Below are 25,238 nucleotides of genomic sequence, written 5' to 3'. Positions count from 1 at the left end.
ACGGCAGTCACCAAAGACCTAGCTAGGTTCTACCTAACTGATATTGTATTTGCTTGTCTGTGTACAAGCAATGAAATTGATAACCTAAAGTGGTTGAGAGAGAGAATACAATTAATGCTTTATTTGTGTTTGCTAGTAGACACTGTTTGAAGCTTGTTGTTCTTGGCCTGAAATACGAACTTATTCCAGCCGGCTTTTAGCTTTGCTATGTAATTGACTCTTTCTAAGTAGCCTTTAGAAGTTGAACTAAATAAAGGAGTTTGAACTGGTGTATGTAGGGATCACCTTGGCTAGTCAGAAGGGATGTGCCACCTGAGGTGGCAGAGGCGTTCACAGGGGATGTGAAGCAGAGCGTGGAGTTGGCATTACCAACTATGCTGCAGTTCTGCAATGGCTGGAAAATAAGGAATAAGCATGGAGGAAGAAAACTCGTGTAAAGTCTTATTCCTATTGCAGAAGTGTCACCTGGTTGTTCCTCTTGAGTTATCTTTGATATTCTAGTTGAATATTGTGTAATGTTTTATATTAAGAGCAGAGGAGGGTGACTGTATGTGACCTTTGACAGACATGTCTAATAAGGTTGGCTGTGGCATCCTTTCCTTGCCCACAGCATTGAAGCGGGCACTTCTGCTTGTTTAGCTTGTCTAGAAGCTCTATCTGTCAGCAGCTGTGACTGCTGCACAGCATAAAAGGTACAGTTTTTTTTGTCATGGCTATCTGCAATACTAGTGTCTCACGGGGACCATACTCCCACCAGACACTCCTTGCATGGCAGTATATCTAACTTGGCAAATATTTTGTTTATGAAGTTTATTTTTATCTCTACAAACTTTTAATCTTTTTTCAACCATGTTCACATGTGTTAGAGCAATGCAATTATCTGCTCAGCCCCAGACACATTTTTCAGACTTCAAGAGCTTGACTGAAAAGGCTGCTTCTCTATCAGGCTTAATTTTTCTCCGAAGTTCTGACTTACCAAGTCCTTGGAGACCTTGCAGCTCCCAAAGCTCCCTCTCTGAGAGAAGGAACCTCCTTAGAACACACACAGATTTCTTGAGCTTCCAAGAAATCCAGTGGGTGACCATCTTCCAAATGACTTTTTTTTTTTCAGAGGTCCATGGACATAAAATTAATCTTTTACCTTAGCACCGCGTAACTGAAAAGCTCGTGAGTGATTTCCTACTGGTGACCTGCTTGTTAAGCTGCAGTAACTAAATATAATTGCAGCATGCTCAGTTTTTACATGTGCCTGCATGAAACAGAAATGTCAACAGAGATATCTTGGTGATACCTAGTACCTGATTATATTCCCTGTCTCCATATATTAGTCTCAGAGAGCCATGAAAAGTTTACTGCTCTTGCTGGCAAATGTTTGAGTACTTATTTCAACATTTTCAGGTTTTGACCCTAATGGTTTTGGGATCTCTTCTAAAATGTAAAACATAGGACAGCTATATTTCTTGTTCTCTGTACTTCAGACACAAATACCTAATCTTCTTATTGTATCAAGCGCGTAGGTTAGATACATGTGTTTTGTCAACCCTAATTAGGCATAGAGAAAACTTTGCATTATGTGTTGTGTTGTATGTATGACAGAGCCCCTCTCATAAAGACTGGAAGGTCGAGGCAGGAGGTGTAAATAAGCACAATCTACTTTGTGTTTATGAACACTTTGTTCTTAGCCGGTTGAAGCTAAAGCTCCATACCAAGGCCTTAATCCTTCAGGGTCTGCTTAAACTTATAGTTCTTAAAAACAAAAACAGAGAAACACAACTAAAAAAGGCCTCTGAAGCATTTGGTTTGCTACACTCACTGGCCAAAGTCATAGGTTCTCTTTTCTCTGTTACCAGACTGCAAGCTGTTTTTTCTGCATTAGGTGCTACCACTACCACAGATCCAAGAGAAACTAAGGACTCACAAAAATTTGGAGGATGATGCCTATATGAATTTTGGTAGCCTCCTTTCCTCCTTCTTTCCTCATCTGCAAAGTGCTGACACAGATACAGAAAAATCTTGCCCTCCAATGGTTCCCATAGGTTTGGCTATTCTTTTCTCTTGCTTTGCGGCTGTGTTCTCAGCTGTCCTGGTTCTGTGGGTATTGTTTAAATTTTTTTAATTAATACTATATGAATCAGTGTTTTTGCAAAATGTAAGGTAAAGATGCCACTGTTTCTAGGAATATTTAATTACTACAAGAATTAAACTAGCATTATTTAACTTGCTAATTGTCTGTGTCAAAGGCAAGACCTACTTTTCAGTCCTTGGACTTCCAAAGAAGGCTTAAGGTTTGACTTGTGGGCAAAGTACAGATTGCTTATCTATAAGAAGAAAAATTGTATCTCTGACGACTATTTATGACCAGGGTTTGTTATAGAATTTTTGTGGAATGGCAATTGAGGAAGCTAGGTCAATTTGTAACACTAGATTATAATGAATTTGTAAAATATAGTCTTTTAGTGAATCTAACCTTCTGAGATCTTCAGAACCATTAATTGCAGGAAAGGGCAATGCTTAAGAACAAAAGTTGGCAGCTTTTGCAATGATGGTAAAGTGCCAGAATCCAAATGATGCGATAACTGCATGGTGTTTTCTGGACAACTTGATCCTTGAACTGGTCACGTTTCTGACCCACGTGTCTGTACCCACATACAATGCTGCAAGCCTGTCGTGGGTTAAACCCCAGCTGACAACTAAGCACCACGCAGCCACTCCTTCACTCCCCCTGGCATGGGACAGGGGAGAAAATCAGAAGGGTGAAAGTGAGGAAACTCATGGGTTGAGATAAAGACAGTTTAATAGGTAAAGCAAAAGCTGCACATGCAAGCAAAGCACAACAAGGAATTCAGTCACTCCTTCCCATGGGCAGGCAGGTGTTCAGCCATCTCCAGGAAAGCAGGGCTCCATCAAGTGTAACCGTTACTTGGGAAGACAAATGCGAACGCTCTGAACATCCACCCCTTCTTCCCTCTTCCCCCAGCTTTACATGCTGAGCATGATGCCATGTGGTGTGGGATATCCCTCTGGTCAGTTGGGGTCAGCTGTCCCGGCTGTGTCCCCTCCCAGCTTCTTGTGCGCCTGGCAGAGCCTGGGGAGCTGAAAAAGTCCCAGACTAGTGTAAGCACTGCTCAGCAACAACTAAAATATTTCTGTATTATTAACACTGTTCTTAGCAAAAATCAAAAACATAGCCCTGTATTAGCTGCTATGAAGAAAATTAACTCTACCTTAGCCAAAACCAGCACAATGCCTAAGAATTGAATTATTCTCCTTCCAGAATAGCCTGTTCTTGTGTAATACTCTCTGTCTGAACACAGAGACGGTTTTCTGATGCTTCATTTGATTGGAAACAGTATTTCTTTGCATTTGATTTAGTATAGTAAATGTACCATTTTACATTTGGAGATTTTTTTTTTATTAATGATACCAGAAAAACTTTTCAGCTGAAGAAACTTAGGTGCCCTCTTTCTATTGTTCTGAAATGTAAACTAAGTGTATATTATATGGAGAACATAAAAGGTCTATGAATAATATATTGAAATAAATATACAATCATTGGTCTGATGTAAGTAATTATTAGTTATACTCTTAAATCTGACAGTTCTTACTGTAGGTGATTTACCTGTTACATTGCATTTGTCTTACTAGTTACTAAGAAGCTTGAAACAGCAACTTGTTGACAAATACAGATTTGTGGGAAGTTCCTGAGCAGGCAGGGGTTTTATGTGGTTCAGAGGTGGTGGGCTGGTGTGACCAGGAGGGTGTTCTGGAGCTGGTAAAAAGGACTGAGAAGATCTTACTGATTCCTGTTAGCACCTGTCTGTCAGACGTCCATTCTGTAATGTTGGCCTTCAAAGTTAAGCAACATGAAAATGAAAACAATATCCTATTTTTTTTTTAATAGTACAAAAAGCTCACTTTTGACTGTAACTTAAACTAACCAAGTTCTATGTGCTTCTCTTGGGATGTCACATTTGCAGGACATGTTCTGTTAGACAAGTGGCTGTCTTGGCCAGGAAAATTTTTCTATGACTTAGGGTTTGATGTGCTTGAGGATTGTGAAGTTTCATTGTAAGCTTCAGTGAGCAGAATATCAGCCAGTACTGAAGAATTGACCTACCCTGTCCAGATTAACTTTCAGAATGAATTGCTGGGGCAACAGGTACCCCAAGGAGAAATGCTCGGCTGAACTTTCTCTACACAGGGAGATTTAACCAAGGAGAAGGCATTGGATACCATTAGGCTTATTGACATGGGCTGAGAGACTGACTATGGCAAGACAGAAGTATTCTGGGGGGGATGTGAATTTTTTTAGGGGTGACAAAAAAATGGCTGGAAAAAGTAAAGCTTTTCTGTGAGGAAGAAAAATTATCTGATTACTGGTGTAGGCTTTTCATTGCTATGTTCCTGTGCTATTTGGCAGACATTTCTATGTAGTCTGTGGGTCACAGTCCAATAATCTCAAGTCTTTGAGGTGATAAATAAGGAAAAGGACGTTTTTCCTCAGGAACTTAACTGGGGAGGAAGCTTCTGGCTGCAGCTGGGGTTAGGCTGTTAAACTATGTGGTATACATTCTCAGAAATCAATGTGAGTTGCACCATCTCTGAACCACCACAGCTATATTGCTCGCCCTGCAAAAATATTTAGTCACCTGTTTACGCCGCTGCTTTTTTCTTCATACTCCTACTTGCTTGGCACACCTAGCACACCTGAAGGGATGGTGTGATAGCAGGGAGCAGTGGAATGGTTGGGCCACTGCTGCTCATCAGCCTAAAGTTAAGATCGAATTCTCCTCACAACACTTCATACCTGTTTCTGTGGGATGAAAAAAGTGTGTGTATGTATTTGCAGATCCCTTAAGTATTAGCATCCAAACATTGTAAAGCCTTAATTTTTGCCTCTTAAAGATGGAAAATAGTACTGGATCTGAAGTAGGCAACAGGAAAGGGTTGCTCAAGGCTGCTCAGGAAACTCGCTGCTGAACTGGGATCACGAGTTGTGATTCTGTCCTTACTCAGTAATTTCCACTAGTGTAGTCTTTTCTGATAAGGGAAAAGCAGAACTCTCCACTCTGCAGCAGTCAATGCTGTGCATGCTTTTTGCTCCTGTAATGATCAGACAGGGCCCCAATTAAACATGATCTGACTTTGCATATTTTAACTGCTCCTGTACATGTCCATGATTTTTGCTTTATAGCAGCCCTGCAAAGCAGGCAGGCTGCCATGTCCCTTATGGGAGAAGTGCCAGTGCTAGAGAGCGTGCAGGTGATGGAGTGCCCCTTCCCTACTGCTGAGTCTTAACCTGGCACAGAGGTGTGTGAATGACTTCTTGTGCCTTTTTTCCTAGCCAACAGTTATAAGGAGAGCTGATATTTGGTTCTTTTTTTTTTAAATGGATATCTGACTATTGGTAAAATAGTTAACAGGGAGTTTCCTGGGCTTTTTGTGGGGTTTTTTGGTGTTAGCTGTGAGTGTCTTCATATCAGACACTGTATGCATTACTCACCTTGTAAGGTCCACTCAGTCCTTTATTTCTGTTTGATTTGGTGCAAGATTTTTAGTTGCTGTCGCAACAGGAGAATTGTGGCACACTTTGTTAATTTTCAGTTTATTTTAATGATAAATCTTCCACTTAGACCACTGGAAAAGATGATTTTTTGCTCAGAGAGTAACAAAAGCTGAACCCAGTCCTCAAAGCAAATCTTTTAGTAGTGCCCAGTCATTATGCTGGTTTCTGAATATGTAGATTTTATACATTTAATGGTATTATCTGCCAAGCTTTTTATTGTTATGCTTGTCGTCTAAAACTTGGCTGACTGCAGTCTGAGCATTTGCCCAATGATCTGGCAGTTCAGCCTGTCAGCATTTAGCATGAGTAACTGGGCACACCTTTTGCCTATGCTTTGCTATTATAACAATGCAGAAGGTGACACTTTCTCCTGCACCCATTGTAACCTGAAACATCATGGTAACAATGATAAATCTGTACTTGTCCTCAGAGTTCTGTTGTTCCTTCTGAAATATTAGTTATTTATGCCAGAAGAAAATGCTAGGCTAAATAGTCTACTTGCTTCCCTATGATAATTAGCTCCGAGCCGAAAACTGATCCTGTGTACCTGTGGGTCTAATAGCTAGGTAACACTTTACTGTAAGGAGCAGTTATCCAATTTGATCTTACATTTATTGTTGCTTAACCTGCTCATATTTCCTAACAAGTCCTCTTGCTTAAATCGATACAGCTTGTTAAAAGCTTTGTGAAAAAAAAATTGCAGTGAATGTGTATTTACTGGGTTGCATTATCTATTGTGTAATCTATTTTTAGAATCTGGGAGGCAATTTTTTATTCACATTGGGTTATAGCAAAAGCACTGTGCAGCTGATTTGCCTGCTACTGAGGGAAGACTTGCTGAAGCGGTAATTCTCTTGAGGTCCTTGGCATGAACAGGCAACGCAGCAGTAATTTTTCTTTTCTCAAGAACTACTGTAATTGCTACAGCCTCAGAACATATAATCGTCAGGGGCTGATGTGAACATACCTTGTACAGAAGCAGCAGAATGCTTCACAGTGCCCGCAACCGCATTTCAGCATATCTGTAACCTTGTTTTATTTTTGTCATTCCTTCTATGTGTGAGTTATTGATCCCTAGACACAAAGGAGTGAGAAAAGGTAGTCTTTCTGTGTATTTGGGAGGGAAGGTGCTGTGAAACAACTTTCTTTATACAGAAGCACTTTCCAGCTTGTCAAATACAGCACCTGAATGATGTAGTGCTTCGTAGACCCTTTTTGACTCAATTTCCACCATTTACCTGTTTTGTTTTGAAGAGCATGTATGTTTTCTAGCTAACACTTGTACAGATCAGCTAATCTCCAGTGCATGCTCTGAAAGCTTGGATTTTCTTTGGATAGATTTTCATTATGGCCCTATTGCTGTTATTTACAATCTAAAGAAAGGCTGCATTCATAAGGATTACTGCATCTGCGGAGGATGAAGAATAAGTAGCAATGATGAACTCCAGTGGTCATGAATGGATGGATTGTCCTGGGCGTTTGTTCAGTTGTCAGGATATTGTGAAGTATTTGGGCTGGCAAAAAATGTTAGTTTTAGGTGACATACTCGTTTTATTAAAAGCACAGCAGAGTACTCGGAGAGAGCGTATCCCAAGACAGTATCTGATGTACTAGTGTATCTCTCTTCTTAGGTGTGATGGATTTATTTATTTCTCACTAAAAGCTTGTAACTTGAGACTTCAATTTTACTTTCCATCGCTAGCTGCATTTGTCTTAGGAGACAAGTCTTATCAAAATGGAACTTGCAATTCTGAGTGGGATGCTGTGTTGTGTTATGCCAGGAGCACTGAAGAAGGAAGACCTTACTGTACTGCCTGAAGGTCAGAGTTGATTCTGGAGTCTGAAATGTTCCCTGTGTTCACAAATATAGTAGTACTATGACCAAGAGTTGGTGCCTTCAGATTCTACTTTGCCCCTGGTGTGGTGGGTGGTAGTAAATGCAAGTTTTTTCCATAGTGTTCTGATAAAGCATTTTAGCGGTTCTATCCTCAGATAGTAGTCTCTCCTAAATACAGTGTTAATTAGGAGTTAACAGCCACTGGGCAGTTGCTGCACTCTTACCTGGCATGCAGCACTTCACAACGCTCCAGTACCAGAGCGACTTAATAACGTCTCACGTTACCAGTTTGCTCTTGATAGAACAATCTGGTTCAACTATGACTTCAGATAGATAAAACATTAGAAAGTTAGTACAATGTAATTTAAAACAGAGAATTAGAATGAAATTGTTTGGTAAAGTGTTTTGCAGGGTACAGGTACCTAGTCTGCCTGGCACTGACTGTGCAGATCAGAACAGACATGTCTTGTGACTGACTGGGGCTTCTGACTCCATTGGTACTAGCTGGCTGAGCAACTGCACAAACCAAATGTAACGCCTGTTAATAGTGTATAAAAATATAACACCTATGTGAGTGTTATTTATTGCACACAATATTAATATTCTGATTTGAAGAAGGTTTTCTTGCCTTCGAATTTTCACTGTGGAATCTGTTTTGGTTGAGCCAACAAGCAAACGCAGGGACTTCAACACAGCTACTGAAGTGGCAATTATCTTCAAAAAGTACCACTAATGTCTATAGTTAGAGATAACCCTTCCTGAACAGTATTTTGCTAGTGACAGTTCGTTACTAATGACAAGTCTTGCATAAAGAGCCTTTGAATAGCAAACTCAGCGCTTGAAAATAGTAGCTATTTGAGAGATATATATTTAGAGGGAGGGAAGCAAGGGGAAGAGAAATTTCCCTTGATGAAGACATAGTGCTATATAAGCCGTCTAGGCACATATTTTGAATACTGTTTTCTTCAGGTTTTCAGTGAAATTACTTTGCATGCAGTTGCCATCTTTAGGATCTCTGCTAATGGTAGACTTGAGCACACAGTGATGTGCTTTTTTGCAGATCTCTGCTAATGTATGTGTGTTCTCTGGTTTGACGGGAATTGGTGTGACTGCATTTCCTGATATCAGGACATCTGTGATTATTGCCAGTAGAAGTTGTTAACTGAATATTTGCAGTTCTGTAGGCATCAGTTGCACAGCTGTTATCTCTTAGGCTGGATTTGCATTGTCATGTCACAGATATATCTTTTTGTGGTTTGTGTTTTGTTTTGGGTTTTTTTTTTTGTATGTTCCTATTTGATAACTTTGATAGGTCACACTGAACAAACTGGTGTGTGTAGCACATGTGTATGAACTAGCTTCCATGCTACTTCTAGCACAGAAAATCAAATAACAATGTCCAACATTACTATATCCCATGGTCATGTGGACTCCTAGGATATTTCACTAGGTCTTTTGGAAATTGCAAAAGCAATGACTGTCACACTCCAAAAGTGTACTACACCAATCTCTCCTCTCATTGTGTCCACGATCAGAAAACGCATTGCCATCTTTGTGTCCGTGTACCTCGCCCATGCTTCACCTTTAACTGCATTAGCCCAACTTGTGCTTTGCCTTGGGATGAAGGATACTATGTTTCCAGCAGCAATGAAGGTCAATTCCTAGATCCTGTTGGAGACAGAGGGTGTCCAGATCAGCAAATGACCTTGTACCATTAACTTGAAAGGTCTTGTTTAGCCACAGTGTTGTCTCTTCTTAGGTTCTAGAAGAGAGCTTGTATGTGGTATATAGAGCTGTTACCATGTAACACATCTCTAAAGTTTTCTTCCTTCCCTCTCCTGTTCTTTGGGAATATGATTGCTTCTCTCTGGGGGCTCACACAACCGTTAAATCCTGTGATGTGTTTGCAGGGGAATGCTATTACTCCTTCTTTCAGGTAAGGAATCATGGCAAGGATCAAGATCAAAAGCATTCACTGAATCCCTTTGTAGTTGTCCCTTTTTGATGCCTGCAATTGGGATTTTCTTCTCTTTATGTTCCCAGATATCCTCTTATGTATCAGTGAAGCTTGGAAAGCCCACTACTCTTGCAAACCAGACCTCTAAAGACTTACTCGTTCAAGAATGCCAAATGCCTCTTTGAAAAGTGGCTTGTGGTTGTTTGCATCACTCATAAGCTCCTACAGGCTCAAGCCTGGCATCCAGCTCTGCAGACAGCATGGCTTTGCTTTAAGGCTTTGTCACTCTTGGAAGAGACCCACCTTGCTGATATCCTTTCCAAATTTTAATAAATCAGACATGATCCTATTGCACAGCGGCCTCCTATGAGTTGTAACAAGTCCAGTCGAAGAGTAAACACAAGATGCGTTGGAATGAGGCTGGATTTCATATTTGAGCTGTCTAACCCACTGCAATGTTCTCATGTTCTGCCTGCTGATTTCTGGGAGTGGAAAGCAATTTTCTAAAGCAAACTGTAATGAAGTCTACTGTGCTGCATGTGCAGAGTGGGACACTTCAGTTTGCTTTAGAAGATTGTGTTCTGCATAAAAAATGTACTATTGGAGTTAAGATAAAGTAATGGTAATGGAGGGAAGAGACAAGTCAGGGGATGCAGTTTCAAGCTGTAACCAACCAGTTTTGGTTATAGCTTCTTTGCACTTCGCTTCTTGGTGAGTGTTTTTCTCTTTGCTTCTACAGCCTATTGTCACCAGCCTTCTTCCTCCCTCGCTGAGCTATGTCATGGTGCTCTCCCCGTTCAAGTGTCTCTGGGTTTTCTGGTGTTCCATGAGTCTGTGCTGTAGTTTTGATCAAGTTAATTGTGGAAGCCTCAGTAGATACCCAGAACTGTTCCTAATCTTTCATAACCAATGGCAGAACTGTGATGGAAGCCTTTTTGGAGATAATCATAAGCTATTTTGGATTTTTTTCTAGTGTAGTAAGTAATTGTCTTAACAGCTATAACACAGAGTCTTTTCTCACTATTGTCCCTTCTTTTTTTTTTTTCCAGAAGTTTTTACTTTCTTTTTTGAATCTCTTTTTTAAAAACTATAATGGAGGTCTTTAGTTAATATTTTACAGCAGTTTTACTTTAAAGCATAGGCACTAATAAGGATAGGACTTAAGCCTAGCAAAATAACTCATACAAATTTTATTTAACAGAACTTGCCTTCCTTTTATGAGATGTTTCCTCAGAAACTGGAAATGGAAATGTCGTTGCTCTGACAGAAGTATTTTCTACTCCTTGTCTGCAAAAAATCAAGTTACTTTTATGTAAGTACGTCTTTTGCAAAATCTGCAGCAATGTTAGGTGAAGATACCACAGACACCACTCAGTCTGTCAGCGTTGGATTGCAAAGTCTTGAGTCTTGTTGACATCTCTTCAATTTGTCTGGCCTTAATATTTAATAAGCCTGATACTCTACATCTCCAGAGAGAGAGCAGTTCTTTTAAAAACCGCCTTGTGCCTTTGCTGGAGATCTCATCAGGATCTTTGAATTCAGAGGTGTGCTTGCAACGCTGTGTCTGGAGGGTAAAGCAATAATCATCAATTTTATGGCTCCATACTCTTGTTGCATTAAACTTTAAAGCAGTTTGCAGAAAGAGAATACTTTATATAGCACAGCAGGAATTTGGTTTTGCTCCTGATCAGTGGGAACTGCTGCAAGTCTCAGGCTGCCTTTTCAGGAGGGCGAGCATTAAGAGGTAAGTGGCTTGGCAGAGGCTGCTTCTCCAGGCAGCGCTACAGCCTGCAAGTTCTAGTTGTCCACTTGATGCTGAGTGGCTCACCGGGACCTAGACTTTTCCAGAGGGAGCTGGCTGTTGAATGCGCAGGAGACGTGTGAGAGTTGCACCCCTCATCCGTCAGTGAAATGGCAACAGTCAAAGCTGCAGATAAATGCCTGCTGATGCCCTAGAAAAGGGCAGCTGGGGCTGCTCCATAAAGACAAACGTTTTTTGTCTCCTGCCAAAAGCCACGGGGAATCTCAGGGAAATACAGTCTGAGTAAACTGGTTTAGGCAGCATCTGTGGACATAAGGGCTCTTTCATCTCCAAACTTCTGATTTGAGCTCTGGTTTTGTCTTTGGATATACAGGAGTCAATTTTCAGGGTTGCTAACTGTCTGCAGGTTCCCACCGGTTGGACTTGTTTATGGTAGCGGAAAGCGTTTGTCCTCTGCACCTTGTATCCCAAATTTGCTAGCTCGAGTTGGAGGCAGCTGTTGAAACTGTTGCCTCTTCTGGTTTTTGAGCAGCCTAAGCAAAGAATCTGACTTCCTTCTTTCTGCAAACCCTTAGCCAGTAGAAAGTCATGCACAAAGTATTAAAAGTATTTCATTACATTGGCAAGTTACAGCATGGAAATCCATGCTAAACATGATAACGCTTTGTATTATTTTTGTGTAAGAAGGTGCATAGCTGAAATTGGAAAGCCTATCTCTAAGTTATGTGGTTTGGGTGTTTTCTAGAACTCTTCAAAAAAACTTGTCATTTTTTAAACCTGTGGAAGTGGCTTGTTTTAGGACTCAAAAGTGGTTTTAGCAAGTAACTTTGAGCTGGTATCTAAAGGAAAAAAGAAAAATTACCCTTTCTTCCTTTTCCCCTAAAGTCTTGAGTCAAATTTTGATTATTTCTTGTTCTCTTTAGTTATGTATGCAAGTTGCAAATGCTTTGTAAGAACATCTCATTTCTCTCCTAATATGGCTTTAGATTTTGAACTTGAGCTTGAACTTTATTAGATGTGTTTGTCAGACTTAAGTTGGTGCGTATCTTTCGATGCTGTAATTTGTTTTGTTTCCAGATAATTACTGTTCTGTTTTCCCCACCCATCTTGATGAACAACCTGAAAGATAAATGTGTAGGAGCTCTTGCAAACTGCTAATGTTTTTAACAGGCAAATCGTTAAATTGGAACTCTCTTCTTCAAGTGCACAAGAGACTTCCAGTGTCCACAGAAAACATACTTCATTTATAGCACTTCTGTGGCTTTTCTACCATGAACAGCACGAAGGAGATTGTGTCTGCCTATGGGTTGTAAATGAACTCAACTGTAATACTCTGAGACACATTAAAACATAGCTTCTGGGATGTAGGAAGTATCGAGTTGGGCTGAAAATGCTCCATTGGGCTGGAAGGCTCCAGCAGGGGGATGAAAGGAAAAGCTATTTACCTTCTGACTTGGGGCTTGGAGCAGTAATGGGAGGAATAGGCAACCCTAGACTCCGAACGGTTTCTCTTCCTAGCTTGTAAGCTTTGCTGCATGGAAGGGGACAAAGTGACAGTTGTGTTTCCTGCTGACTCTGGGCAAAAGCCATTCTCGTATCCTAGTGGCTTCCTTATACATCAAGGTATACAGAGTGGAGGTACCAAAACTAAGCTTGATGGAGGCAAAATAGAAGCTTGCAATGAGTTGCCCTGGATAACTTACCTCCACTGAAATAAATCTGCAGCCTTTATTAGCTACCAGTCCAGCTTGTGTGCTCTGAGGGTATCAGTGAGTGCACATACACTGCCATTTAACCTGCAAATTCATATGGTAACAAATCTTGGAGTAAGTACCTCTTAAAGTTTCAGGAGGTGTTTTTCCAAGTGTCTAGGTAATCATCCACGTCTTAAACACATTGTCCAAAAGCAATAGTACTAGAATGGAATTTTTAAAAATAAAAAACTTGTTGTAAACACTTCCGTGTTCTTTGAGGGTAGCGCTCTCATCGTGAGCAATGTCGACAGATGTGGATTGTCTCAGCACATAAGCACAGGGTGGTGTAACCTGTTATCTACACAAACCAATGTTTTGAGGTTTTTTTGTATTAGTTTAAACTATTTATCTGATACCAGAACCCTGACAGCCACATAAATAAGTTACTTTTTTTGTGGTTCAGGATGACAGTTGTAAGCTAGACAAAATGCAGTATATCGTATTCCATGTTGTTGTCACTGACACTTGTATTACTCTGTTAGGCATTTTCTTAGTCTAAGAAAAGAGTATCTTTGGAGAAGTAAAAGTGAAGTAAATCCAGAATTAGGTGATGCTGTATTTCGCTTGAAAAATCTAAATGAAAAAGTAAAAAGAAAAGGCTGCGAAGGTTACATCGGAGCAGTAATGCGGCTGACTACTTAAGCTCATGTGTGCAAAAATGGTGAAGGACATGCATGGTGAGCAGCAGTGCTTGGTTTCATGGCCTGCTTACTCTCTGTGCTACCTTGTGTGTGTGTGTGTGTGTGTGTGTGTTCATCCCCTGTCCTCTAATTTTATGGGAAGTGGGAGTTGTTCATGCTTCTGATGGCAAATATCTAAGCTCCCAGGTTTTTATACATTCTGTGTGCAGTTAATTATTTTAAAAGCATGTTCACTTAAGCGATTTTCTAAGTGAACTAGTTAGGCATAGTTAACCCCTTGTATTGGTAAAAATCATGTAATGAGAAATAACTTAAGAAAGTTTGGAGGATATTTTGGTGATGCTTATCTGAAGCAGCCCTGAAGTGCAGTGCTGTCAAGCGAGTGAAACAGATCTTTCCTTTGGCTTGGTATCTTCCTGAAATGGTATCCATATACGTTGGGAAGCAAAAACTGCTTTATAGTGATTGTTTTGCCTATGTCCAAACCCAAGATTTTAGTGTGGGGCTGGGAGTGGTTGTGTTGAAACAGTTTGTGTGGGAAAACCTGCTGGTTAAATCTGAGATTATATTATGCTTGTTCTTGAGGTTGTATTTGTTTGAGAGAATACGCAGGGGAGAGGAATGAATGGCCAAAAGACAGCATAAATAAATAGCTGTATGCATTTAAAATGGCTATGATAAGAGCAAGTTTATGAGGTGCAGAGTGGTTCTGCTCGTGTAAGTGAGATCAGCCTTCAGAATGATGTTTTACTCCTTATCCCTTTCTCTCCTACCAAGGGGTCTTGCACCAAACCCCTGTGGTGTCAGTGGGTCAGATTTTTTCCATGTAGTGGAGATTGTCTGCTCTTTAATAAATCTGATTTTACTAGTGTTCAGGTGGCACCTTTGGACTAGGAGGGAACACAAAATCATAGGTTCCCAACCACGTCTGTGCCATTAGTGAGACACTCTGGGGTTAGAGTTGAGGTGGGATGCAGAGAAAAGGCAAAGTGGGTATGATTGCTCGGGCACTATGCTGGCACCACTGATGCTAAAAAAGCTGGGAGGGATGGCAAAGAAGTCAGGCCAGAGCAGCACCTGAGATCTGTCAGGAGCAGGTGAGGAAGCATCAGTCTGCAGTAGGAGAAGAGCAAGGAGGTAGTGACTGGGAACTGCAGGGTGAGTTTGGCTGGAGTAAGGTAAAGCTTGTACCAGTTTAAGAGGGAAATAGGAGGGTGACAACAGGCTGTGTAGGAGGTTGGGAATTGCAGCTGTGAGACCTCTGGACAATGTGCTGCTTGTGAGCAGGCTGAGCTTTTGGCTGGCTTTTCTTGTTGCAGCTCAAAGTGCAATCTTTCTTCTTCCTCTCTAGCTCATGGGAATCAGTCAGGAAGACAGAAATGTCATAAAACTGCTCATGTACTGCAGGCTGCGGCAGCAGTCATTTGCCTGGCTTTTGCAGTTAGTACTAAAACAACTGCTTAAATTTTACACTATGTCTGAAAGTAGAAAAGGCAGTCTTGGGCAAATAATAGTCGATTCCTCTGATTCTATGTTCACCTGTTCGTAAGGTCCTAGAAGTTTTCTGGCTTTTTTGGTTCCTAGTGTGTGAAGTGGGATGGATATTGGTGTAGCTGGGTCAGTGGGTTAAACAGCTAAACAGAATTGTGGTATGTTTGACAAAAGGCCACAGCCACTGAAGTGCCCATGCTCAGAGCAGTCACCCAGAAAGGTGAAGCAAGGGGAACACATGGCTTCTTACCTCTGCTTTGGAGACATCTCTAAGCAGCAGGTTGCCCCTGTGAGATCAGATACCTCTTCTGTCAAGACTCCGTGTGTTTAGATGTTGCAATAACAAAACTTCTATGGTCAGACATAATGATCACAAAAAGCCAGAGTTGTCATTTTGCTGCTATTTCTGTCTTTTGGGTCGGTGCATTTCCCTATAAGCCACAAACCATCTTGTTTATTAGTGCTAGTTGATCTTCTGTCCACAGCTACAGAGCATGGGGCTTGCCTCAGCAAAGATCTCCTTGAAAATTTGGTCAACTCAAAACTTTGTCTGTTCTACCAGTAGGAGGTTGTGGTGTTAGTAAATGGATGAAGCTTGGGGCAGCAAGACTTCTGGGAAGAGAGAAGTTGTTGTGGTTTAACCCCAGCCAGCAACTAAGCCCCACCCAGCTGCTCGGTCCCCTCAGTGGGATGGGGAGAGAATCAGAAGGGTAAAAGTGAGAAAACTCATGGATTGAGATAAAGACAGTTTAATAGGTAAAGCAAAAGCTGCACATGCAAGTAAAGCACAACAAGGAATTAATTCACTCCTTCCCATGGACAGGCAGGTGCTCAGCCACCTCCAGGAAAGCAGGGCTCCATCAGGCTTAACAGTTACTTTGGAAGACAAATGCCATCACTCCAAATATCCTCCGCCTTCTTCCTTCTTTCCCCAGCTTTACATGCTGAGCATGATGTTATATGGTGTGGAATATCCCTCTGGTCAGTTGGGGCCAGCTGTCCTGGCTGTGTCACCTCCCCCAGCCCGCTTGCTGGTGGGGTGGTATGGAAAGCAGAAAAGGCCTTGGCTTTGTGTAAGCACTGCTCAGCAGCAATGAAAATATCCCTGTGTTATCAACAGTTTTCAGCACAAATAGAAAACATTGCCCCGTACATGCTGCTATGAAGAATATTAACTCTACCCCAGACAAAACCAGCACAGAAGTACTGGGAAGTTCTTAAGACAACTGAAAACCTTTCTGATGCAGATTTTAGTTCATTCACCTTGCTCAGACTTGTTTTTGTTCTTCCTAAGGATTTGATTGGGCCCCTACCCCAGTCAGATGCATCCAGAAACATTTTTTAGGATGAAGGCCTCCACACACATCTATCACTTTAAATATCTCTCAAATGAACAAAGGCCTGAGGCTGGGATGCAAAACTCCCCTTAGTAAGAAAACAGGTTTATCTATAGTTAACAGCAAGAAAACAGGCTTATCTATAGTTAACAGCTCTCCTTGTAGATATTGTGGGGTCTTTGAACCCAAATCCATGCCAAGAGGAATGTATTTCCTGCCCCTTCCCCCTTCATCCTCTCCTTATGTCAAACCTTCAGAATTAAATGACAGTGTCAGCAGATTGTTGCCTCTTAATGAGTTTCAATGGGGTTGCAGATTGAAGCCTGACTGCTTGCAATGACAGGTTAATAACTCATTCTGCCGAAGCTTTATAGCATGTTTTTTTGGGGGAATAATTGTCTGAGCTTTTTCTTTTAAACTGGGAAGCTTCATTTCTTGCTAGTGCCTGAGCCAGGTGATATTACCGTAGAGCTTTTTATAACAAGAGTCCTGACGTTATTCTTTTTTGGACTCTGAGGAGCTTGTGGCCTCATGTTCAAGATATGCTGAGCATATGCATATATTCTAGCATGCATATGCAAATGGAGATAAAAGCAGTAACAAAACACAATGATTAAACAGGAAGTTTCATCCACCACAGAGCTGCTGCTGTTCCTGCTGTTTGTTCTTCTTGGTTGCCTGCCAGTGTGGTCACCAACTTGCCCATGGGAAAGAACCTCAGTGTCTGGGGTTTTTCCTCATCTGGCTTCAAAATCTGTGTTGAAAGAAATGCTTCAGCTCTGCTTCTGCTGCATGGGACTTGGGACCATTGCAGTTGGTGCCCTGTTAGGGAGTCGCTTCTGTGCTAGGCAAGGAAAGGGGATGGTGGGACGGCAGAAGTTAGTTTAGTGTCTTTGTGGTTGCCCATTGCAGCTCATGCCTCCAGGGGAATGTGCGTGGCACTAGTATGTGTATGGCTTTCACTGCTTTCAGGTTTATAGCTAAGGAGGAATCTTTATGCTTCTGAAAGTACAAAAAAATCTTTTTAAATGTTATGTATAAAATATTTAACAGTAAATGCTTTGTTAAATCCGCATTGCCTGAAACAATGGTTATGTGCTAAACGAGCTTGAAAACACACGATCAAGGGGAGTTGAGATTAGTTGCAGGCCCTGACCTTCTTTGTGTAATATCTGACAAATATCTGTGCCTTTTATCTGTAGTATCTTTTTTTGAAGTTGAGGGTGTCTCTTTAAACTGTCTTCTGTGACTTGTCTGAACTCTTCCACTGAGTCACTGCTAGAGTTGGGAATTGGACCAGGAGCCTTGACTCACAGTCCTGTGCTTGGACCAGAGGCCACATGTCCTTACCACAGGACAGCACTTTCTGCTAGGGCTGAGTCTTCAGTTCAGGATGTTCAGTATAAGATGTGGGGTTGTGGTTTGCTGTGGGGTTCTGTTTTTGTTTCATTGTGTTTTCTAACTATCTCTTTTCTGGATTTTTAGACTCTAGGGGAGAATACAGGGAACGATTTTTCTTACTGGTTATTATTTTGCTGCTTTTTAATGATAATGTTTCTGTGGTTGCCATCTTATTTGGAACAAACTACTTTTTTCTGGAGTTATAACTCTCCTGTGCAAATGTGAAGCTATGTGTGAAACCTAATAATTCTTCAGAAATTAACTACTGAAATTCCAAGGCAACATTCTGTTTAAATATCTCCATAGTTTTATTTTTAAATTATTCTTTTCTACCTTAAACCTGTTCTTTAACCCCATCATCAGTAAGAAAGTGCATTGCAGAATAAAGCATAACTGCCTTATTCTGTAGTTCACATATTGTTTCTGACCATTTCACTATGGTAGATCATGCTAACATGACACGACCTGAAAAAGAATTGGTTACCCTGGGAAAAACTAAAGCAACAGTTAGTCAGAAGGCATTTTTGACCATCACAGACACTCTTGTGGGGTTTTTTTTGGAACCAAGGCTTGCGAGAAGGTGAGGGTGTGCATGGTGCACATGTGTCAAGCAGTGCAGAGCCAGCAAGTTAATCTGACGTTTGGTTCTCCAGTGTCCCAGTAACTTTTCTGTGAGTGATCTGTTTATTTAAATTCAAAACTATGTTTAGTTTGGCTTATTTAAAAGGTGAATAAAAGGCTTACTACAAAGATGCCCTTGATAGCATACTGCTACATGTGCCAACAAGGAAGAATTATCAGCTTGTTTACTGTCTTTTAACTTCCTTATCTAAAATAGCCTAAGGCAATGAGAAAGCATGACCTTGAGTCTGTTATTCAGCATTTTGGGTTTTGGATATCCCCAAAATTTCCTTCAGACTTAAAGAATTGGCATCACCTGCCTCAATTCCCTGTCAAAAAAAGTTGTGGTTTTTTTCCAACTGAAATGTGATGAGAACTTGTCTTGTGTTTACGCTGCTGAACATAAACTGCCAAAGATGAGGATTAATTTTAAAACAGGCTTCTCATTTTTCAAGTCTTGCATCGTCTGCAGCGATGTGACAAGCTGATGAGTGCCATGCTGGTAGTGTTGCACCATTAAGAAAGTAGCTGATAGATTAGCGATGCTGAGTGTGAGACCCTAACGGAGGTCTGGAGCTCTGCACTGATTTGCTTAACCCTTCTTCAAGGGGACGTATAACAGTGTTCCTCTGTACTCCTGTGCACGATAGCACAGCGAGTAGCAAGCAAGTGGTATAGAGAGTGGGTTGTTAGCTCTTCTGGAGGTGGTGTGTAACATTTGATCTGGTTTTATTTGATGTGCAATATTACCAGCTCAGTTCTGGATCAGAAACAATGCTTCAAACAAAAATCAGAAACAAAGCACTAAGAAAGCGTTCAAGCTTCCTCATATATTGCTGCCAAATTTGAAAGTGTAGACTGTGACATTCAAAGGTTGACCCTGTATTAGGAAAAGTACTTTCTCTGTTGGTGTGTCAGGCTACTCAAAGTAAAACTTTGCAACTGTGATATCTTCCTGCATACAAATGTTCTATAGCGAAACAAGCTGTGTGATAAATATTATTAGTCTTTTGCCTTGAAAATACTTAAAGGGCTTTCTTACGTCCTTCTTGCCAAGGTTTTCTTCATCTTCATTTCTTTGTCCTCAAGCAGGTAAAAAGTTTATTTTGGGACTATGGCGGAAAAAAAAATCTAGACTTTCAAATGTAAGAAATCCTTTTTACATATTCTTGACCTGTTTTTTCAAAAGCAAACAGGTGCTTTACTCACTGTCACCTCGCACCACGAGGAAGCTGGTGTCCAAATACCAAAAATACTCTATTCTGCCTCTGTGTGGGCTGTGCTAAGGGGAGACAGGCTGTGTGCTGAGGTGAGACTGGGTCTCACCTTGAAAGCGCTGCCCAGCTTGACAAACCAGTGGTTTGCTCCAGCGTTGCTATCAAAATTTACTACTTTTACATTTAAAAAAATGAAAGACTGCTAGCAAGTGCTTTCTCTGCTGTATTGCAGAATCTGCTTTTCTGTATTTATGTGACATTAACAGTAGCTGAACATCTCCTGGTCACCCTCTCTGCCTGCTTTCCACAGGGTGACTTGTGGCCCAGGCAGGGGCAAGTCAGGGTGGATTGAGGAAGTAAAAGCATCCCCTTCCTGGTCTGCTGGATCACTTTGGCTTTTGTGATCAGACTCGTACACTGCCATTTCTTCTCCTCTGACTTGGTTTTAGAGTCAGCAGTGCTGTCTGTCAGTGTTTAAAAAAAAAAAAAAAAGAAAAGGGAGGGGCAAAAAGCAAACAACCCAAACCAACCTAACTCCAAAGCAACAGAAATCCCCAAGACTGACCCAGGAAGCAACAAAGAAACCTTTGCAGCATAAAGTACCTGTCTGAGGGATCCAGCTGTTCATAGGAAAGAGTATGAACTGCAGAACCATCTAGGCTGAAAAGGATCTCTGGACATAGTCTTGTCCAGCCCTCTGCTCACAGCAGCTGCTGCAGCTTGGGTCACTCGGGGCCATATTCATGTGAGTTTTGGTCATATGCAAAGATGGAGATGGTATAGCCTTTCTGCATAGCCTTTGCTGGTGCTTAGCTACTTCATCGTCTAAAAACCAAAAGCAAACTTTGCCTAATTTTTTTTCCCCCACATTGCAACAAGTTTGTTGCCTTTAGTCTTAACCACTGTGCACTTTTCAGAAAAGTCTGTCCCTCTCTTCTCTGTCTTCCCAGTAGATAGCTGCAAACAGCAATGAGATCTCTGCTGAGTCTCCTTCAGGCTGAAACATGGTTAATACAAACTGCACTGCATAGGGAAGGATCCTCAGTATTTGGTGCCTGGCTGTTTAGCAGGAGCGTGTGAAATAAACTGTTTGAGTTTGTCTTTTGATCCTGTCCACTGATTCACAGTTTGAATTCACTGATTGAACTGTGTGTCGTGGAGTGCGAATACCTCTGGTTCCTGCAAGCTGCTGCCTCCTGAAGCTCCCTGAAACCTCAGGGCTGGTTCTTCAGCAGACAACTGGGCTGGAAACCACACAGAGCTTGGCTCTGACCAGGGACAGGCACTCACGGTTGAGTGCCCCTATCTGAATTCATATTCTCGCTTCACTGAATTCTGTGCTCAAACAAAACCAAAAGTAAATATACCATTTTAAACGGTGCATTGTGTAGGTTGGTGTTGACTATGTCTGAAGTCCAATGTTTTATCAGTAGTGATATGTTTTAAAAGGGAAAAAAATATTCCCGGCTTTTTAATGCCTCATTTCCAATAAGATGTTCTTTGTGTACTCGCTCCATGATGGACATCGTATACACAAGACACTGGTGTAAATGCTTCCTCTGTTAAAAGTGAGAATGTAAGTCATGCACACAGGGCATGAAGTATTAATTTTTGATACTATCCCTCCTGAGAGTTTTTGAGCAGTCATGTAAACTTGCTGTTGCAACAGCTACCACAAACCCAAACTTTGAAAGTAAGGCCCTTCTCAAATTTTCAAGTATTTGCAGCCCATTTCTAGCTTTTTTTTTTTTCTCTTGCAGTAAAATATGGTGCTGGATTAGTGGCTCTAGAGGTTTCTTTTTTTGAAGAGGTAAAATGTTTTTAAGCAGTCAGATAAATATTTGCTCTGTTGATCCAGGTTCTTCATAAACTCTTCACCAGTGAGACTTTGTGGTGCAGAAGTGACATGGAGTTTGTGTGCTGATTCTGCCGTATTTGTTCCTAGCCTCCAGCGTCTATCCCTCCCCTTGCTTCCAAATAAGCAACAAGGCTATACTCAATTTATGCTTGTGTTAACAGCCAAGAAGTCAGTCTAGAGCATCCCACTAGGTTTGTCCATTGAGCAATTCCAGGTCTCTCTTTCTCTTCTGTTTTTGTTCTGCAGCTGCAACTCTGACGTTCTGGAAATGGTTGAAATCAAGTATCTGGAGAGAATTTATAGAGGATGCCCTGGCCTTCTGTATAATGCCTAAAGGCAGGCACCTTAGAAAGACATCCTTTTTAAAGCTGTAAATCAAGCTGTTTCGTCTGCCTGAAAAGCGCTTGTTTTTTTAGTTTTTTTGGAACATTTTTTTGTCAGTGTTGCTTTATCAAGTGAGATGGGATGTAGAAATCATCTAACAAGTCCAGTAACATTTCAGTGTGTAAAAGATCCAATATTCACTGGAAAACTGAAAATACTTCCATGTGGTTTTCCATAAAGACTTTAAATATTTTTTGGAAAGGTATTAATGACTTCAGGATTTCTGCAGCTCATGTCTCTGTCAAACATGTCCAGCTGACTCATCTCACTTTCATGTTCAAAACCTCTTATTTTGGGACCGTATAATAAATATAGCAGTATGCCTGTACCTTTGTAAGACTGGGGAACTTCCCCTCTCTTAACTCATCTTTTGAACTACCAAGTGCCCGATACTTTTTGCTAATGAAGCTGTCCATGGTCTTTCGGTGGCTTCCTGGGCCCCTTCTATTTTCACCCCATTTCCTTTCATGACTGAGCCCCATGTAGTTTTAGCCAGTTGACTGCACCTTGCCTTGGTCAGCTGCCGCTGCTTCTGCTGTCCTCCTGTTTTGACACCGGCCACCCTGGTCCCAGCTGCATCCTGCTGCGAGACAGCAGCCTGGCAGCAGGGATCAGATGTTCCTAAGTGGTGCGGTGCTCAGTGCGAAGGTCATGCAGTTTGGTGTTTTATCAGTAGAAGGTGTATGAAAACAGGGTATTTCCCTGTAGCTGTATTAGCTGGGCCGTGGGACTCTGAGGGTTAAGGGATGTTTCACTTCAAACACAGGGTGTCAATTACGGATATAACTGGTGTATCTTCAAAACTTATTTTAAAATAACTCGTATATCTTATTATTGGGGGAAGATGTATGAGTGGATTATATCCAGTTGTATAATGCGATCACATCCTGCTTCCCAGTGCATCTTGCTAATGCAATAGCAATGGGGGTTTCCCATCTGCTTTTGCAATGAATTCACTGAAGGACAGTGTCTGAGCCTAAGAAGCTATTAAGCCTATTGCAGTCCCCCTCCCTGTTCTCAGCTTAGTAGCGGTGTAGATCTGGCTTTGTGCCACTGCTATGTATAAGCTCATCTGTACAGTTTTCATTCCGGCTTCTGATTTACTACAGGATTTCTGGCTGATGCTGGTTAGATCAAGTTTTAAAACAGTCTTCCTGGTGTATTCTGCGACCCTAGCTCTTCCTAGGCGTGAGGGGGGTGAGAGCAGCAGAAAGCTTTGGCTGCTTGCCTGATTGGGTTGGTGAAGAGGTCTCTACCCATAACTGGCAGTGCAAGTGGCGTGGAGGTGACTGGCCCTAACCTGCCGCTTTGTGCAGAGCTGCGTTTCTGCTGCATCCGTCATGCATAGCTGTCAAATGCTCTGGGGTTGTTAGAGGCATTCTTGTACAAAACTCTGTATTTAAATTGTTGGCATTTGAGACTTCAGTAAGTAGATTTATCCTGCTCAAGGGATTTTTTCCCCTGTGTTCTCTTTGAGTATCTACTTCTCTTTTCTAAATAGAATACATCTTAATCTTCCAGTTACTTTTTAATGATCTTGTTCCTGCCATGTTCTCTTGATTGTAGAGAAAGAGGGCTGGAGGGGAGCCACCCACTAGTGTCACATCTACTAACTGTTGTACCTTCTCCTGCATTAAAACTGTTTTTCCCCTCTGTACTTGGAGAGAGTATGAAGTGTGTTCTTTTGGCTGGCTTTTTTTGGCGTGCAGTTTTGTTACTCATTACACTATGCCATAAAGAAAAGTCAGGTTTGGGGTTTTTTGTGCGTGGTGTGTGATAGGATTTTTTTCTTTGTTATACCTCATTTTTTCTCTGGTTATTACCTGTCAACTTAATTTTCCACCTGGGGAAACAGATCTATGGATGCAGAGTGAGGGTCCCAGGGAACAAAACCAGCATTGATGAGGGTTAGGAAGACAAAACACAAAACAATGTTTTCTCACTTCAGGAAGATACCAGGTTTTATAAATTCATCGGTAGTTTTGATGTGCTCGGGGCCTCTCTTCCTCAGCAGGAAACTGATAGTAAAGACTCATGGCAAAATGTTTATGAAGCACGTATGCTTGTAAGACTCATGAGAGGCTCATAACCTTGGATGTTATTTGAAACTAACAAGTTAGGCACAGGAGTAGCAAGTCAGCCTCATGGATTTTTAACTCTCTTCCAGGACTCATAGTTGGGGTGATCTTGAGATACGGGACTCCCTCTACCAGTGGCCATGACAAGCCATTCAGCTGCTCACAGGAGGACAGGCCGTTTACAACCCTGCTGGTCAACGTCAGCGGGAAGTTCTTTGAGTATACGCTCAAAGGGGAAATAAGCCCTGGGAAGATCCACAACGTGGAGCAAAACGACATGTTGCGAAAGGTGAGGGTAGACCATTTCTTGTGCTTGGCCGAGTGTTTTTTCTTTTACCTGTGCTTTCCTGCCTCCTCCCCACACCACCCCATTTGAATGTTGGGTAGTATCAAGTGTCCGTATATTTGACAGCATTAGTACTTCAGTGCTTAATTCAAAAGCACCGTCTGTATTATATCGCTGCCAGCAAAACTGTGCTCTGTTGCATGCATGTAATGCTTTCCCAAAGCCCTTGATTCTGTGTAAAGACTTAATGTATATTTCCAATGTCTGTAAAATTCATGAAGACCATCTAAACCAAAAAAGCCTGATGCTGCTTTGTATAATACAAGGAATTTATTTTTTTTTTTAGTGAAAAGTGATTGTTTCTTTGTGTGTTTTTCCTAGGGCTTTTAAATCTGTTTTTTGTCAGGAAATATTTTTGCTGATGTCCCTATAATCCACCAAATGAGACAATCTGGTACTGGAAGTGAAATTCATCTATTAACTCTTACTCAGATCTCCTATTTGGTGGCTTATTCTATTCAGTGTCAGGAATTAACCACCTTTTGTGTGTATCAAAGCTTGACTTTGAAGTATAGGATTGAGACTTTAGGCTTGTAACCTAAAACCACTTTTTTTTTCTGCTGACTGTGGAGAAAGCTTAGGTGGCTGTTTATATGTACCTGTCTGCTAGAGGTATCTATAGCTAGCTGCAATTAATCCTGTTCTGGGAGTTGCACACTCGTGTGTGTCTTCTAACCTGTGCTTAGGTAGGGGGCAAGAGAGGTTAGTATCACATGTGTGCAGGACTTCTGATTGGATTTTACATGTTGCTTTTTGTACCTTACTCTAGTGTAGTCCTTCATGGATATCTGGATCTGGAGCTACCACTGAAACACGTGGAAGTGATGGACGATCCCAGTTCCTGAAGACCAGTCTTGTATCTGGCCTGATTGGCTTACAACAGCTGTGCAGGGGCTAGACTTGTGCAAAAAAAGACCAGACCCCCAAACCCCAAGAGTTTAGCACCTCATCTGCAAATATATATTGTTTATTACAATAAGAGATACCT

General features: G+C 41.4%; 1 protein-coding gene across 4 annotated transcripts in view; it reads left to right on the top strand.

The window, feature by feature from the left end:
• The window catches only part of SLC9A7 (solute carrier family 9 member A7), a 74,082-nt gene that overhangs the window by 10,039 nt on the left and 38,805 nt on the right, over positions 1–25,238 (top strand). For all 4 annotated transcript variants that reach the window (XM_075093993.1, XM_075093974.1, XM_075093984.1 and 1 more), the window contains exon 2: positions 23,994–24,193. In XM_075093993.1, coding sequence (XP_074950094.1) covers positions 23,994–24,193 — 200 coding nt within the window. The remainder of the gene's footprint in view (positions 1–23,993; positions 24,194–25,238) is intronic.

The sequence above is a fragment of the Phalacrocorax aristotelis genome, chromosome 1 (assembly GCF_949628215.1).
Source record: "Phalacrocorax aristotelis chromosome 1, bGulAri2.1, whole genome shotgun sequence".
NCBI classification, from domain to species: domain Eukaryota; kingdom Metazoa; phylum Chordata; class Aves; order Suliformes; family Phalacrocoracidae; genus Phalacrocorax; species Phalacrocorax aristotelis.
The sequence above is the reverse complement of the archived record's forward strand: the minus strand, read 5'-3'. Positions and strand labels throughout refer to the sequence as shown.